The sequence below is a fragment of the Rhincodon typus genome, chromosome 8 (genome assembly GCF_021869965.1).
Source record: "Rhincodon typus isolate 14 chromosome 8, sRhiTyp1.1, whole genome shotgun sequence".
Lineage (NCBI taxonomy): Eukaryota > Metazoa > Chordata > Chondrichthyes > Orectolobiformes > Rhincodontidae > Rhincodon > Rhincodon typus.
Window position 1 is genome coordinate 29,415,016 of NC_063339.1, and position 13,791 is coordinate 29,428,806.

A 13,791-nucleotide genomic window follows, 5' to 3' on the forward strand; every position below is an offset into this window, starting at 1 on the left:
TCCCATGACAAGATGGTGAATGCTTTAGAGGGAAGTTAGTTGGTAGTGGTGTTCCTTGTTTTTTTCTAGATGGTAGTGGTCATAGGTTTGAAACGTGCTGCCTGAAGACCCTGGTTGAATTTCTGTAGCGCATCTTGTGGACAGTGCATACTGCTGCTACGAGTGTTAGTGGTGAAGGACTGAATGTTTCTGAATGTGGTGGCAATCAAGCAGATTGCTTTGCTGTTTGTTCCTTTGTGCCAGGTATGACTCCCAGCAGCAGACAGCTTACCTCCAGACTCCCATTGACTTCAGTTTTACTAGGGCTCCTTCACACTTGGTCAAATGCAGCCTTAATGTCAAACATTGACACTTTAACCTTACCTCTAGAATTCAACTATTTTAAACATGTTTGAACTAAGGCTGTTACGCAGTAAGGAGCAGGTGGCTCTGGTGAAACCCAAACTGGGCGTCAGTGTGGAGGTTATTGTGAAGCACATACTGCTTGATAGCACTGTTAATGAAATCTTCAATGATCGAGAGAAGATACATAATAGGTCAGTAACTGTCTTGGTTGGATATGACCTGCTTTTGTGTACTGAACATACTTGGGAAAATTTTCTATTTTGCTGGATGGATGCCTAGCTTGCCTAGGGGCGTAGCAAGATCCAGAGGTCACAGCTTCAGTACAATTGCTGGAATATTGTCAGAGCCCTAGACTTTGTAGTATCCAGTAACTTCAGCTGTTTAGTTAAAAAAAAAGACGTAGAAAGAAAACAGGAAATTATAGACCAGTTAGACTGATGTTGGTAGTGGGGATAAATGCTAGAATCCATTGGGAAAAGTTCAGTGGCAGAGAGCTGGGAAAATAGTGGCAGGATTGGAAAGAGTCAGCATGGATTTATAAAAGGGAAATTATGCTTGACAAATCAAATAGAAATTTTCGAGGATGTAATTAATAGAGTTTACAAGGGGAAGCAGTGAATGTGGTTTACTTGTAATTTCAGAAAGCTTTTGATAAGGTCACACCTAAGAAATTGGAGATAGAGTACTGAAATGGACAGAGAATTGGTTGGCAGATGAGAAATAAAAAGTAGGAATAAACTGGTAAAAACCGAAAGAACTGTGGATGCTGTAAATTAGGAACAAAAACAAAGTTGCTGGAAAAACTCAGCAAGTCTGGCAGCATCTGTGAAGGAAAAAAACAGAGTTAATGTTTCGGGTCTGGTGACCCTTTCTCAGAACGGAATAAACTATGTTTATCCGAATAGAAGGCAGCGACTAGTGGGGTACCGCAGGAATCAGTGCTTCAAAATATTTAGAGGAGGGAATTAAATGTAATATCCCCAATTTTGCAGATCACACAATCCCGGGGAGAGGGTATTGTGAGGTGCTTCAGTGTGATTTGGACATGCTGAGTGAGTGGATAGTTGCATGGCAGACCAAATATAATGTGGATAAATGTGACGTTATCCACTTTGGTAGCAAAAACAGTAAAACGGATTATTAACTGAATGGCAATAGATTGGGAAAGAAGGAGGTGCAACAAGACCTGGCTGTCCTTGTACACCAGTCGCCGAAAGTGTACAAACAGATGTGGCAGATGGTGAAGACGACAAATGGTGTATTCGTCTCCATAGCTAAAAGATGCAAATACAGGAGCATGGATGTCTTGCTGCAAATGTAAAGGACCTTGGTGAGACCACTCCTGGAGTCATGGCATGCAGGTTTGGTCTCCTTATCTGAGGGAAGATGTTCTGGCTGTGGAAGAAGTGTAACAAAGCTTTACCAGGCTGATTCCTGGAGTGGCAGGACTGAGGTATGAATAGAGACTGGATCAGGATTATATTCACTGGAGTTCAGAATAATGAGGGAAATCTCATAGAAATCCATGAAATTCTAACTGGACTAGGCAGGATAAATGCTGGAAGGATGTTCTTGATGAGGGGTAATTCTCGAACAAGGGGTCTAAGGATCTGGGGTAAACCATTTAAGACTGAGAAAAGAATAAATTTCTTCACCAGAAAGTGGAGAGCCTGTGGAATTCGCTACCATAGAAAGTGGTTGAGTCCATAACATTGAATATTTTTAAGAAGTTAGATATAGTTCTTAAAGCTAAAGGGATCAAAGGCTATAGGGATAAAGTCGCAACAGAGTACTAAGCTGGATAATCAGCCATGATCATATTGAATGTTGGACTGATGAACTGGTTTGCCTATGTACTGTAGTCCATTTTCAGAAACTATTCAAGACACCGAATAAAGTAAAAATAGCGGTCATTGTGTCAGCAATGATTGCATTTGTGTTGTTAAGTTATTGAACAATGGGAAATTTGGAAAAGTAGTCCATCACAGGAATGTGGTCTTCCTTGTGCACTGTAAATGGATCTGTTGCTACTTCTGTCTAAGGAGTAGATAGAACATTGTGTGAATTAGCACCTTACTCTGCTGCTGGAGTTAGCATGTTTGGCATGCCTCCACGTATTCACAAGTTATTGAACATCTAGTTTCAGCCCTAACCAATAAAGAGATTCAAATACTAGCTGTTTATTTTGTTTTCAATACCCATGATATACAACAGTGTAACGATATGAATTAGTATTTAACAGCAAGAATGGCCAGATCAACCTTGATCAGACAACTCTTTCTGTGATACCTTTATCTCTAAAGTGAACATATTTTCTCAAGTACTTCCTTAGTACTTTCATTGTTGAACAGTTACATTTTGCAACTCTGGTTGCTCGTCTTTGCAGTTGCCAAAGTGTAACAAAACAACTTTGAAAATGTCTTCAACTTTATGGTCAAGAACATCAATGTGTAAATCAAGAGGAATATCTTGGTCTTTGGGATGGGTAATCTGATCAACATGTTAGATATAATCATCCTGATACCTGGCTTATATCTCATTTCAAAGTCCTATCCTTGTAACTTGATAAGTAAATGCTGCAGTTGTGGTGATGCAGTCATTAGTGGTTTATGGCGGATCATTTCGCTTGGCTTGTGATCTGTTTCTACAATGAATTTCTCGCCAAATGGGTGTGAAACTCCACGATGTTAAATAGCAGACCTAATGTCTTTTGCTCTATATTGGAATAGTTCGTTGCACAGATGACAGAATTTCTAAACAAAAGTAAAGGTTTCTCATCTTGGAAAACACTTGCCTAGGACTTTTTACGTTGCATCTCCTTCAAGAATCCTGTCTTTCTTGGGGTCGTAGTACTGTAGTGAGCAAGGATTTGTTAATGGAACCTGCTTGAGAGAATTGAAGATGCATTGATGATTGTCTAGCAAACATAGGGAGCGTTCTTCTTGAGCAAATCTTGCAGCAGAGATATCTTGTCCGTGAAGTTGAGGTTACAAGACAACAGAAAGTTTCAAAATCCAAGGTGCTATCTCAGATCCTCTTCCTTCTGAAAGGTTAGCATTTATTTAACATCTTCAGTGTTGCTTGGATTGGGCTGGATTCCATGTGCAGATTAAATGCACACAGACTTTGTCTGGCCAAGTTGACCTGGCACTTCATGCTGTTAAATATTAATGTATGTTTAGCATTCCTAACCAGTAGGTGAATGTTTTTCCCATGTCCTTTTGTCTTACCGATGTCCGTAATATTATCAACTTTTCAAATGCAGCCAATACATTTTCAATAATCCTATCTATATGCTGCTGGAATAGGTCTTAGCTTACTGATAGCCCAAATGGTAATCATTGTACACAGTACCATCCAGATGGCCTCCTCGGTGTTGCACTTTTGGGATTGCTTCGCTGGCTGGACATACCAGTAGCCAGGCTTCACATCTAGTTTGGGAAATAATCTGGTTCCAGAAAATTTGGGACTTAATTCTTCAAGCCTTGTATTTTAAGTAGGCACCTTTTCAGTGAAATTTTGAGATGCCTTGTATCTAAGCATATTCTTACATCTTTTTTAAGATGCATATGATGGAGCTACACCAATCTGTCTGCTGGTTCACCTTCCAAATTATACTATTTTACATCATCTCATTGAGTTCTTCTCAAAACTTTTACCGAATATGCAAGTGCTTGAAGGATCAATAAAGGAAGTTGCATCGTCCTTGAAATGTGATATTACATTGCCCTTAAAATTGCTGATCGTGTTGAAGTGGTCTCGTTACAAAATATAAGACCATTGACTCATTCAGTTGAGTTTCACCTCATCAGTTCAATGAATCTCATGAATTGTGACTGGACAAAATCTGTGCATTCTGGTAATTCTGCCATTGCTGGACCATTGGTGAATCGGAATTGGTGATCGGTTACGCCCTGTGAAATTGTCTAATGTAGGTTGTTCCATGGACTGCCACCGGGTGAGGTATAAGTCTTCAGGACTACCAGTCACCCATTCCCTACCTGCCTGTTTGCTCTTAACTTGTAGTCTGACCCCTTTTTTGAACATGCTATCTAAATAGTTCTCTTCCACACTGATGTTTTGCAGTGACTCCACATCTGAAGTATGGAGCTCAAGCTTGTTCAACTAATGACACTTAGCACACATGCCTCTGTCATGGGAAGTGTCCACAGCTTCCCACTTGACTGAACTTCTTGCCATGCCTTAACCTTAAACTTTTAAGTCACTTTACGTGCTATAACTTACCTTAAGCTTACTCTGGTACAGTACTATAAAGTAAAATGTCATTATTGTCCAACTGGACCATAGGGCTGTTGTCTCGTTAGAAAGAGAAACGATTACTGGTGGTTTAACCTGACAGTCACTGCACCTTAGGCAAAGGGAGAGGTTGCAAAGAAGAGTCCGACATGGTAACCTCAGTCGGTGCAAGAATTGAATGCACGTTGTTGCTGTCACACTGCTTTGAAAGCCAGCTATCCCCCTGACCCTCACTATTAAGTATAAACTGGAGATTAGTAGGAAATATCAATTCTTGGCCCTTACAAATGAATCAGCTGCCTCTCATATGCCTATGAATTCTTTCTTTTCTTCTACTAGTTCATAAATTTCTGATACTTAAAATTACTGGATTGAAAGATAGTCCCCAACAATCAGTCAACTCATGACTTCCCTCTAATGTCGCTCTTAGAGATTATTCGAAAATGTGCAGCTCTGGAATATGCTCCTACCCAGGTCCACTTCCTCTTGCACCCAGGAGGTATGTGAAAGCCCTAAGCCTCAGCCTTGATGTTAAGTGGGAAAGTACAGTTGAAACGGAACATCAGCCATGATCTTACTAAATAGCACAGATATTTTGAGAGCCTATATGGCCTCCTGCTTCTATTTCTTATTTTCATGATAGTGCAATACTGAGGGCATGCTGGGTTGCTATCGTTGCTGTCTTCAGATAAGGTTTTAACCCTAGACTCTATCCACTCTCTCACTTGGAGGTAAAACGTCCAGTTGAATTATTTCAAAGAAGAGCAGTAGAATCCTGCTAAATGTCCTGGTCAACCAGCGTGACCAAAATTATCTGATCATTGTGGTAACATTGTTGTTCTAGTAGGAGCTTGCAGTGAAAAATAGACTGTCAGGAATGTACACTTGAATCCTGAGGTTACAGAGGTACTATATAAATGCAAATCTGTCTCTGATTCAAATGAAGAAAAACACAAAGGGCAAGAATGTTTTTAACTTGTCTCGTAACATTCCACAGCACAATGTAGAAAGGCATGCCTCCTTTTATTTCCAGTACTAACTGAGATGTATATATAAGATTTTGAGTGTGAATAAAAATCAAAGGAGTGAAAGATTTCAGCTGCACCACTTATGTTTTCTACTAGCTCTTTTGAGCTAAGGGTCAGATTGCATGTCTTTCATTTCTGCATGACACTGTACGTCAAGGGATGAGATTAAATATTTTACAACATTGATGGGGAAAGAGGTCCCTTTAGATGTAGAAGCATGATTCAATTTCAGTTCCATATGAGCAACTGAATACTAAACTGCTAGGTTAGTAGATTTCAAAAGGAAAACTAGTTTAATTTCCAATACCAAATGAGTTGATATTCCCTGAAAACTGCACTTTATAATCTAAGTTGAGTACACAGAGTTAAGAATGAATGAAATGCCTGTGGGCAGAAGGAATACCTTATAGCACCTCAGTCCAATTCATAAGAGAGTTAACTGAATAACAATTTTAATAGAGATAACAAGGTGTAGTGCTGGATGAACACAGCAGGCCAAGCAGCATCAGAGGAGCAGGAAGGCTGACGTTTCGGGCCTAGACCTTTCTTCAGAAATGGGGGAGAGGAAGGGAGTTCTGAAGTAAATAGGGAGAGAGGGGGAGGCGGACTGAAGATGGATAGAGGAGAAGATAGGTGGAGAGGAGACAGACAGGTCAAAGAGGCGGGGATGGAGCCAGTAAAGGTGAGTGTAGGTGGGGAGGTAGGGAGGAGATAGGTCAGTCCCGGAAGGATGGACAGGTCAAGGAGGCGGGATGAGGTTAGTAGGTAGGAGATGGGGGTGGGGCTTGAGGTGGGAGGAGGGGATAGGTGGGAGGAAGGACAGGTTAGGGAGGCGGGGACGAGCTGGGCTGGTTTTGGGATGCAGTAGGGGGAGGGGAGAGTTTGAAGCTTGTGAAGTCCACATTGATACCATTGGGCTGCAGGGTTCCCAAGCGGAATATGAGTTGCTGTTCCTGCAACCTTCGGGTGGCATCATTGTGGCACTGCAGGAGGCCCAGGATGGACATGTCGTCTGAGGAATGGGAGGGGGAGTTGAAATGGTTCGCGACTGGGAGGTGCAGTTGTTTGTTGCGAACCGAGCGTAGGTGTTCTGCAAAGTGGTCCCCAAGCCTCCGCTTGGTTTCCCTGATGTAGAGGAGGCTACAACGGGAACAGCGGATGCAGTATACCACATTGGCAGATGTGCAGGTGAACATCTGCTTGATGTAGAAAGTCTTCTTAGGGCTTGGGATGGGGGTGAGGGGGGAGGTGTAGGGGCAGGTGGAGCACTTCTGCGGTTGCAGGGAAAAGTGCCGGGTGTGTTGGGGCTGGAGGGGAGTGTGGAGCGGACAAGGGAGTCACGGAGAAATGGTCCCTCCAGAAAGCAGATAACGGTGGGGAGGGAAAAATGTCTTTGATGGTGGGGTCGGATTGCAGATGGCGGAAGTGTCGGAGGATGATGCGTTGAATCCGGAGGTTGGTGGGGTGGTACATGAGCACGAGGGGGATTCTGTTTTGGTTGTTATTGAGGGGAGGGGGTGTGAGGGATGAGTTGCGGGAAATGTGGGAGACACGATTGAGGGCGTTCTCGACCACTGACAGGGGGGGACGTTGCAGTCCTTGAAAAACGAGGCCATCGGAGATGTACAGGAGTGGAATGTCTCATCCTGGGAGCAGATGCGGCGGAGGCGAAGGAATTGGGAATAGGGGATGGCATTTTTGCAGGAAGGAGGGTGGAAGGAGGTGTATTCTAGGTAGCTGTGGGAGTCAGTGGGCTTGAAATGGATATCGGTTTCTAGGTGGTTGCCGGAGATGGAGACAGAGAGGTCCAGGAAGGAGAGAGAGGTATTAGAGATGGTCCAGGTGAACTTAAGGTTGAGGTGGAAGGTGTTGGTGAAGTGGATGAACTGTTCGAGCTCCTCATGGGAGCACGAGGCGGCGCCGATACAGTCATCAATGTCACAGAGGAAGAGGTGGGGTTTCGGGCCAGTATAGGTACGGAAGAGGGATTGTTCCACGTAATCTACAAAGAGGCAGGCATAGCTTGGGCCCATGCGGGTACCCATGGCCACCCCCTTTGTCTGTAGGAAGTGGGAGGAATTGAAAGAGAAGTTGTTGAGGGTGAGGACGAGTTCAGCTAAGCGGATGAGGGTGTCAGTGGAGGGGGACTGGTCGGGCCTGCAGGACAGGAAGAAGCAGAGGGCCTTTAGGCCATCTGTATGGGGAATGCAGGTGTATAGGGACTGGATGTCCGTTGTAAAGATGAGGTGTTGGGGACCAAGGAATTGTAAGTTCTGGAGGAGATGGAGGGCGTGCGTGGTGTCATGGACGTAGGTAGGGAGTTCCTGGACCAAGGGGGAGAAAATGGAGTCGAGATAGGTGGAGATAAGTTTGGTGGGGCAGGAGCAGGCGGAGACAATGGGTCGACCAGGGCAGTCAGGTTTGTGGATTTTGGGAAGGAGATAGAAGCGGGCGGTGCGGGGTTGGGGAACGATGAGGTTGGAGGCTGTGGGTGGAAGGTCACCTGAGCTGATGAGGTTGATGATGGTTTGGTGGTTGGGGGTGCGGTAATGATCAAGGGGGCGATAGGAGGAGGTGTCGGAGAGTTGGCGCCTGGCCTCGGCGATGTAGAGGTCAGTGCACCAGGTTTTATGGTGAGGTTGGGTTTGGAGCGGAGGGCTGCACGTTCTGCGGGGGAGAGTTTGGAGTGGGTGAGAGGAGTGGAGAGGTTGAGGCGATTGATGTTTCGATTTTAATGGTGTTTTTGGATTTGGACTACATCTCACATTGCTGATTTAAGAAGATCATCAAATAGAATTATAACTGGACAGTAAGCAATCAAAAATTCCAAAACAAAGTAATTTAAAAAATATTATTTGATGTATGAAAAAGCCATCTTGCTATGTTTGGTTGCAGTGCCTTATTTTCAGAATGAATTTCCAAATTCTTCACAAAAATTAACCTGCAAGGGAGTACTGTTGATCTCTCAGTAAGATTGCAGTTACCAAAAGTGAGGTTCTCTTACTTCTTACAGATGATGAGTGCCCTAAAGTCTTTAAGAAACAGTGCTGCAAAGAAAAGAGCGAAACTGAGTAACAGTGCATCTGATGTTGAGAGTCCAGACTCAGCCCTCAAATTGGAACATTGTGTGGATCCTGCATCACGTACTTCATCGCCTTACACAAGCACTTACAGTGAAAGTGATGTTTACAGCCAAGAGTCTTTGACATCACCATTGCCTTACAGCCCCTGTGGCAAGAAAATAATGTAAGTATTAACAGCGATAGCTTTCAGTGTTACTGAGTTCTCAATATCTGCACTATGTGTAATAATACAGATACACTGAAATTCATCCATTTCTGGGAATATTTTTAGTGTTTAAAAGTTAATACCTAAAATGTTTCACCTTCAAACATGTCTTATTTTCTTTGTTCATTACTTTTCCTAGTTTCTAATTAAAATTGTGTTTATAGTGCATAATTTAGTAAAAAAAAGTTCATATTTTGTAATAAAGCTTCTCTTGCATTAACTTGGATTCCTGTCCTCCTAATTTCCCGGGAGCATTGAGACCATTTGCCAGCTGAATTAAACTCATTTAATGAGAAGTAGCAACGAAACATGCATTATCTTCCTCGCCTCAGTTTCATATTCAATACGATAAACGTTGATGCTATGACATTATTTGAATGGACCTTACTGTGGTCTGCTGTTCAAGTATTTTTATTGGTCACTGTTTTATTTTTATTTTGCTTTAATATTCTTGTTTTCATTTTTTTTATTTTCCCTCTAGTTTCATTATTTTATCATGGTCTCAGTCTCTAGCTTTGCAAAACTTTATGACCAGTTTATCATGAAATGCAATGGCTGCCATGGTAATGTTTGTTATTTAAAGCTATATAAATTGTTTTAAATTAGCACCAATCATTTTATTTGATGTGGGTTTGACTATACCTATATATTTTTAATTTTTTTGTGTGGATCTTTCAAACTCTTTGATGCACTTGATTTTGATTTCAATAGGTCTGATTTCAATAGTCTATGTCATGGTCAAATACCATCAGGAAAGGCCAGGCCTTCTCCAGCAGAATACAGCTCCATCTCAGGTACCACATTTTAAAACATATTATGTATATGCTTGATAAATTACAAGGTAAGCCAAAGATGTGATATTGGCTTTGGAATGTATTTATTACACCAATTCAATTACTTAGAGCATGCTCATCAGTAACTTGGAAAACTACATCATTTTATGTTGTATAAATGCATATGTTGCTCAGTTAGTGACTAGCTCATCTTTAGAAACTTGAGCCAAAGTTTATGTAATGTACAATCAGGCAGATGTAAATCAGACTCACCTTAAATATCTCCTGCATCTGCTCAACAGCTTAGGTTACAATTAAGCTCTGATTCATTAGTCTTTAGGTGTGTGTATATGTCTTTATTAATCTCATTTCTAGTTTACATGTCTCTTTCTGCCTATTATAATGGGCAGGCAATAGTATAACAGTAATGCCACTGGACTAGTAATGAAGACCCAAACTAATGCTTCAGGATTTAGAGGTGCTGGTGTTGGACTGGGGTGGACAAGGTCAGAAGTCACACAACATCACGTTGCAGTCCAACAGGTTATATCTGAAGGAGGAGCGAGGCTCAGGAAGCTTGTGTTTTCAAATAAACCTGTTGGATTATAACCTGGTGTTGTGTGATTTCTGACCTAATGCTTCAGGGACATCGGTCTGAATTCTACCACAGACATGGTGAAATTTGACTTGAATAAATCTGGAATTGAAAGCTAGTCTAATGGCAATCATGTAACCACTGTCGATTGCTGTAAAATTCCTTGTGGTTCACTGATGTTCTTTAGGGAAGGAAATCTGCAATCCTTAACTAGTCTGGCCTATATATAACTCCAGACACACAGGAATGTGGTTGACTCTTAACTACTGTCTGCAATGGCCGAGCAAGCCTTGAGTTCTATTCTAATGCTATGAAATATAAACAAATGATTGAAACTGAAAGGACCATCTGGCTTCGATCGAAGAACTGGAAATAACACAGTAATCCCAAGCCCATTGCTTCAGCAAAGTCCTTGGCAACATCTGGGGACTTGTGCCATGATGTATCATAATTCATGTCCATTAATAATTATTCATGATTGTATCACTGTTCATGATGGCATGTAATATTAACTACAGACTTATGTGTACTAACCACCCCATCCAACTGACTCAGAAGTGCATTACCGTATCAGGTTACAATCCATTTACAGGTGCGGTTACATTCCACTTAAAAGTGCAGTCATGTATAACACACTATGTACACAGCTTCATTTAACAAAGCTGCAAAAATATCACAGGATAAAACATTTTTACACTTCCATACCAAAAGTAGTGCTTTTCATATTTAAACCTAGTCTTGAATAGGTGTGATCCCCGACCCCTTACTCTAAACTCCTTTCCAGCCAGTGTGGCTCCAAGAATCATTCAAAGATAACAATTTGGATTAGCCCTCTTATTTAACAGTAAAATGCCACTTCCTTGCAGACATTCTTGTACTAAATTAAACATATTATGATTGTTAGGTGACAGGATTTACCCTGCCTCATGTTTTTATTCAATGTCGTGTATGTAAGCAACCTTTCACCTACTAATAAAACCAACAGCGCTATGTTCAGATCCGCCTGACTTTGAATGAATGAAGGAATGAATGAAATCAACAGTGCTATTATAGCAGACATGGCTGTGAAACTGAATGAATGAATGAGCGATAGTAAATAGAACCCACAGATAAACGAGACTGTGAAACTGAATGAATAGGCAATTGTAAATAAAAGTCACAGACAGCCGCAATTGATAGAAATCCAAACCTTTATTTAACACACAGATACTTTTTTACCAACATTCTAACTTTGGAAATAACAAGACTAACGCCTTTCGAATTATGCAAGGACAAACCAGACAGACACTCTAATCTCATTAGAATAACCGCTAACACTTAGCAAGTGTTTAAACCATCTCCGATTTCTTGCAGGACAGTTTTCTGTGCAATAGCCATTACTTAGCACTCAAGTGTTAGAATGTTAATGTATGCACAAATTCTTTATAAGGGAGGCTACTTCTGAGCTATGATTTTGGGATTCTACTTTCACTTCACAAGGTGCTGCTGTGAATGTACAATAAAGAGGCTATTTTCGCAACTCACTGATCTCAGTCGTCTAATTCTTTGAACACGATCCCACAACTAATAATTCTGGAATTGAAAGCTAGTCTAATGGCAGTCATGTAACCACTGTCAATTGTTGTAAAGTTCCGTCTGGATCACTGATATTCTTTAGGGAAGGAAATCTGCCATCCTTAACTAGTCTGACCTATATATAACTCCAGACACACAGGAATGTGGTTTACTCTTAATCACCCTCTACAATGGCCAAACAAACCTTGCGTTCTATTGTAATGCAACGAAATCTAAACAAAGGAATGAAACTGAAAAGACCATCTGGCATTGTTTGAGGAATGGAAAAGATACAGTAAACCCAAGCCCATTGCTTCTGCAAAGTCCTTCTTGGCAACATCTGGGGACTTGTGCCATATTAGGGAGAGCTATCCCAAAGACAAGTCAAACTACAGTCTAACATAGCCTTACTCATGGAATTACTCGTTACATACAAAGTTTTAGGCACAATATCACCATTCTCAGTATATCCTGTCCCCACAGCAAGATAGATCCACCAGAGATGGCCGTGCAATGATATACACTCGAGATAGCGGAAGTTGCTCTTAGAGTGCTGAGACTCACTCTATGAGGTCTCGTAGCATGAGGTGGAAGATGGTCAAGGAAATTTCCTGATTACCACCTGCTATCATTGGAATGTTAAATATAAACCTTTTATATAGGTTGTAGAATATAAATCTTCAGTCTAGAAATATTAAACAATTATAATGAGACACAGCCTTGGTGATACCTCTAGCATTTTTCTTAGTATTTGATAGTAATTTGGTTACCAGAGTGTTTCCTATTAGTTTTTAGCTAAAATGTATTCTTAGGATTAGCTTCTGGTCTATAATATATGTATGCAGAATATGCTCATCAAGAATGGGTCACAATAGGCAACTATCTTGTGATTCTCTGGGGCTTGTGAAGGTGTTGCACCATTTCCATGGACTGCTGCAAGATATGTGGAAGAAAGGAGAAGAGAACCAAGTGATGCAAGGAGGGAGTAAAAATAGTTTCAAAATAATACCTGAACTAATAGTATGTTTTAATTTTGACAGGAGTAACTTTCTGTGAAAGAGCAACCTCAGATGTGAGTATTGTTGGGCAACGCATGACTTATGGAAATGGACTCCCAGATTCTGAAGAGGGGAAACAAATTGAAGTGTCTCACTCCAGTCCTCGCTCTAAACTTCAATCCAAAGAGCATCAAAAAAATACAAATAGTAATAAATCCACAAGAGGTCAGTGTAGCTATTCAAACAGGATAATTTACATATTGGTTAACAGGTGCATAATTTGTACTTTATTGACATATCTCATAACTGGCTGTTTTTGTACAGATAGTTTTTATTTATCTGTCAGTAATTAGCTAATTAATCATTTGCTACATGAGTTTATCATAATTAAAAATGACAGTCTTTGCTGAAGTAATGGCATTCATTGTGTGCACTTCAAATTCTGGGAACAATGGAAAATCTTTTTAAAAACAATCTTAAATTGTGGTTATGTGATGAGGCATTGTGTAAAACAACCACAGTGACATCCTAAGTTAAAATTTTGTACCTAAACAATTGTTGCCCATTTTGGAAATTTAAATCTGCTCCTCAAAGTATATTTGGATTTCCATTGGGAAGAATTCCTGTGCAATTATAGGCTGTTTTGAGATTATATCAAGTCAAAATTGCACAATTATTCAAATAATTTGTGTTCTGAATGTTGATATATTAGGATGGTGCAAATCACAGATGTAAGTGTAATGTAGCTTAAGCTAAATGGAAAAATAAATAAGATGTAATTCATGGATCAATTCAATTCAGAAAAGACCTAAATATTTCCTATGGAAAATGATTTATAGTTCCACACAAACATTGAAGAAGTACCTCAAGTATTTCTTTGAAAATAATTCATGTTAATGTTTTGTTCAGGAGAAATGGCAGCTAGCTTTGTGAAATTAAAACTGCCAAGCTAA

The 13,791-nt window shown here is 40.8% G+C and overlaps 1 protein-coding gene across 7 annotated transcripts in view; it reads left to right on the forward strand.

The window, feature by feature from the left end:
* LOC109939133 (TOG array regulator of axonemal microtubules protein 1) overlaps positions 1-13,791 on the forward strand; it is a 128,545-nt gene that overhangs the window by 75,233 nt on the left and 39,521 nt on the right. For all 7 annotated transcript variants that reach the window (XR_007262574.1, XM_048599685.1, XM_048599683.1 and 4 more), the window contains 3 exons: positions 8,644-8,876; positions 9,630-9,712; positions 12,881-13,063. Coding sequence is in view for 6 of the 7 variants with exons in the window: in XM_048599685.1 (XP_048455642.1) it covers positions 8,644-8,876; positions 9,630-9,712; positions 12,881-13,063 (499 nt within the window). In the remaining variant the exon portion in view is untranslated. The remainder of the gene's footprint in view (positions 1-8,643; positions 8,877-9,629; positions 9,713-12,880; positions 13,064-13,791) is intronic.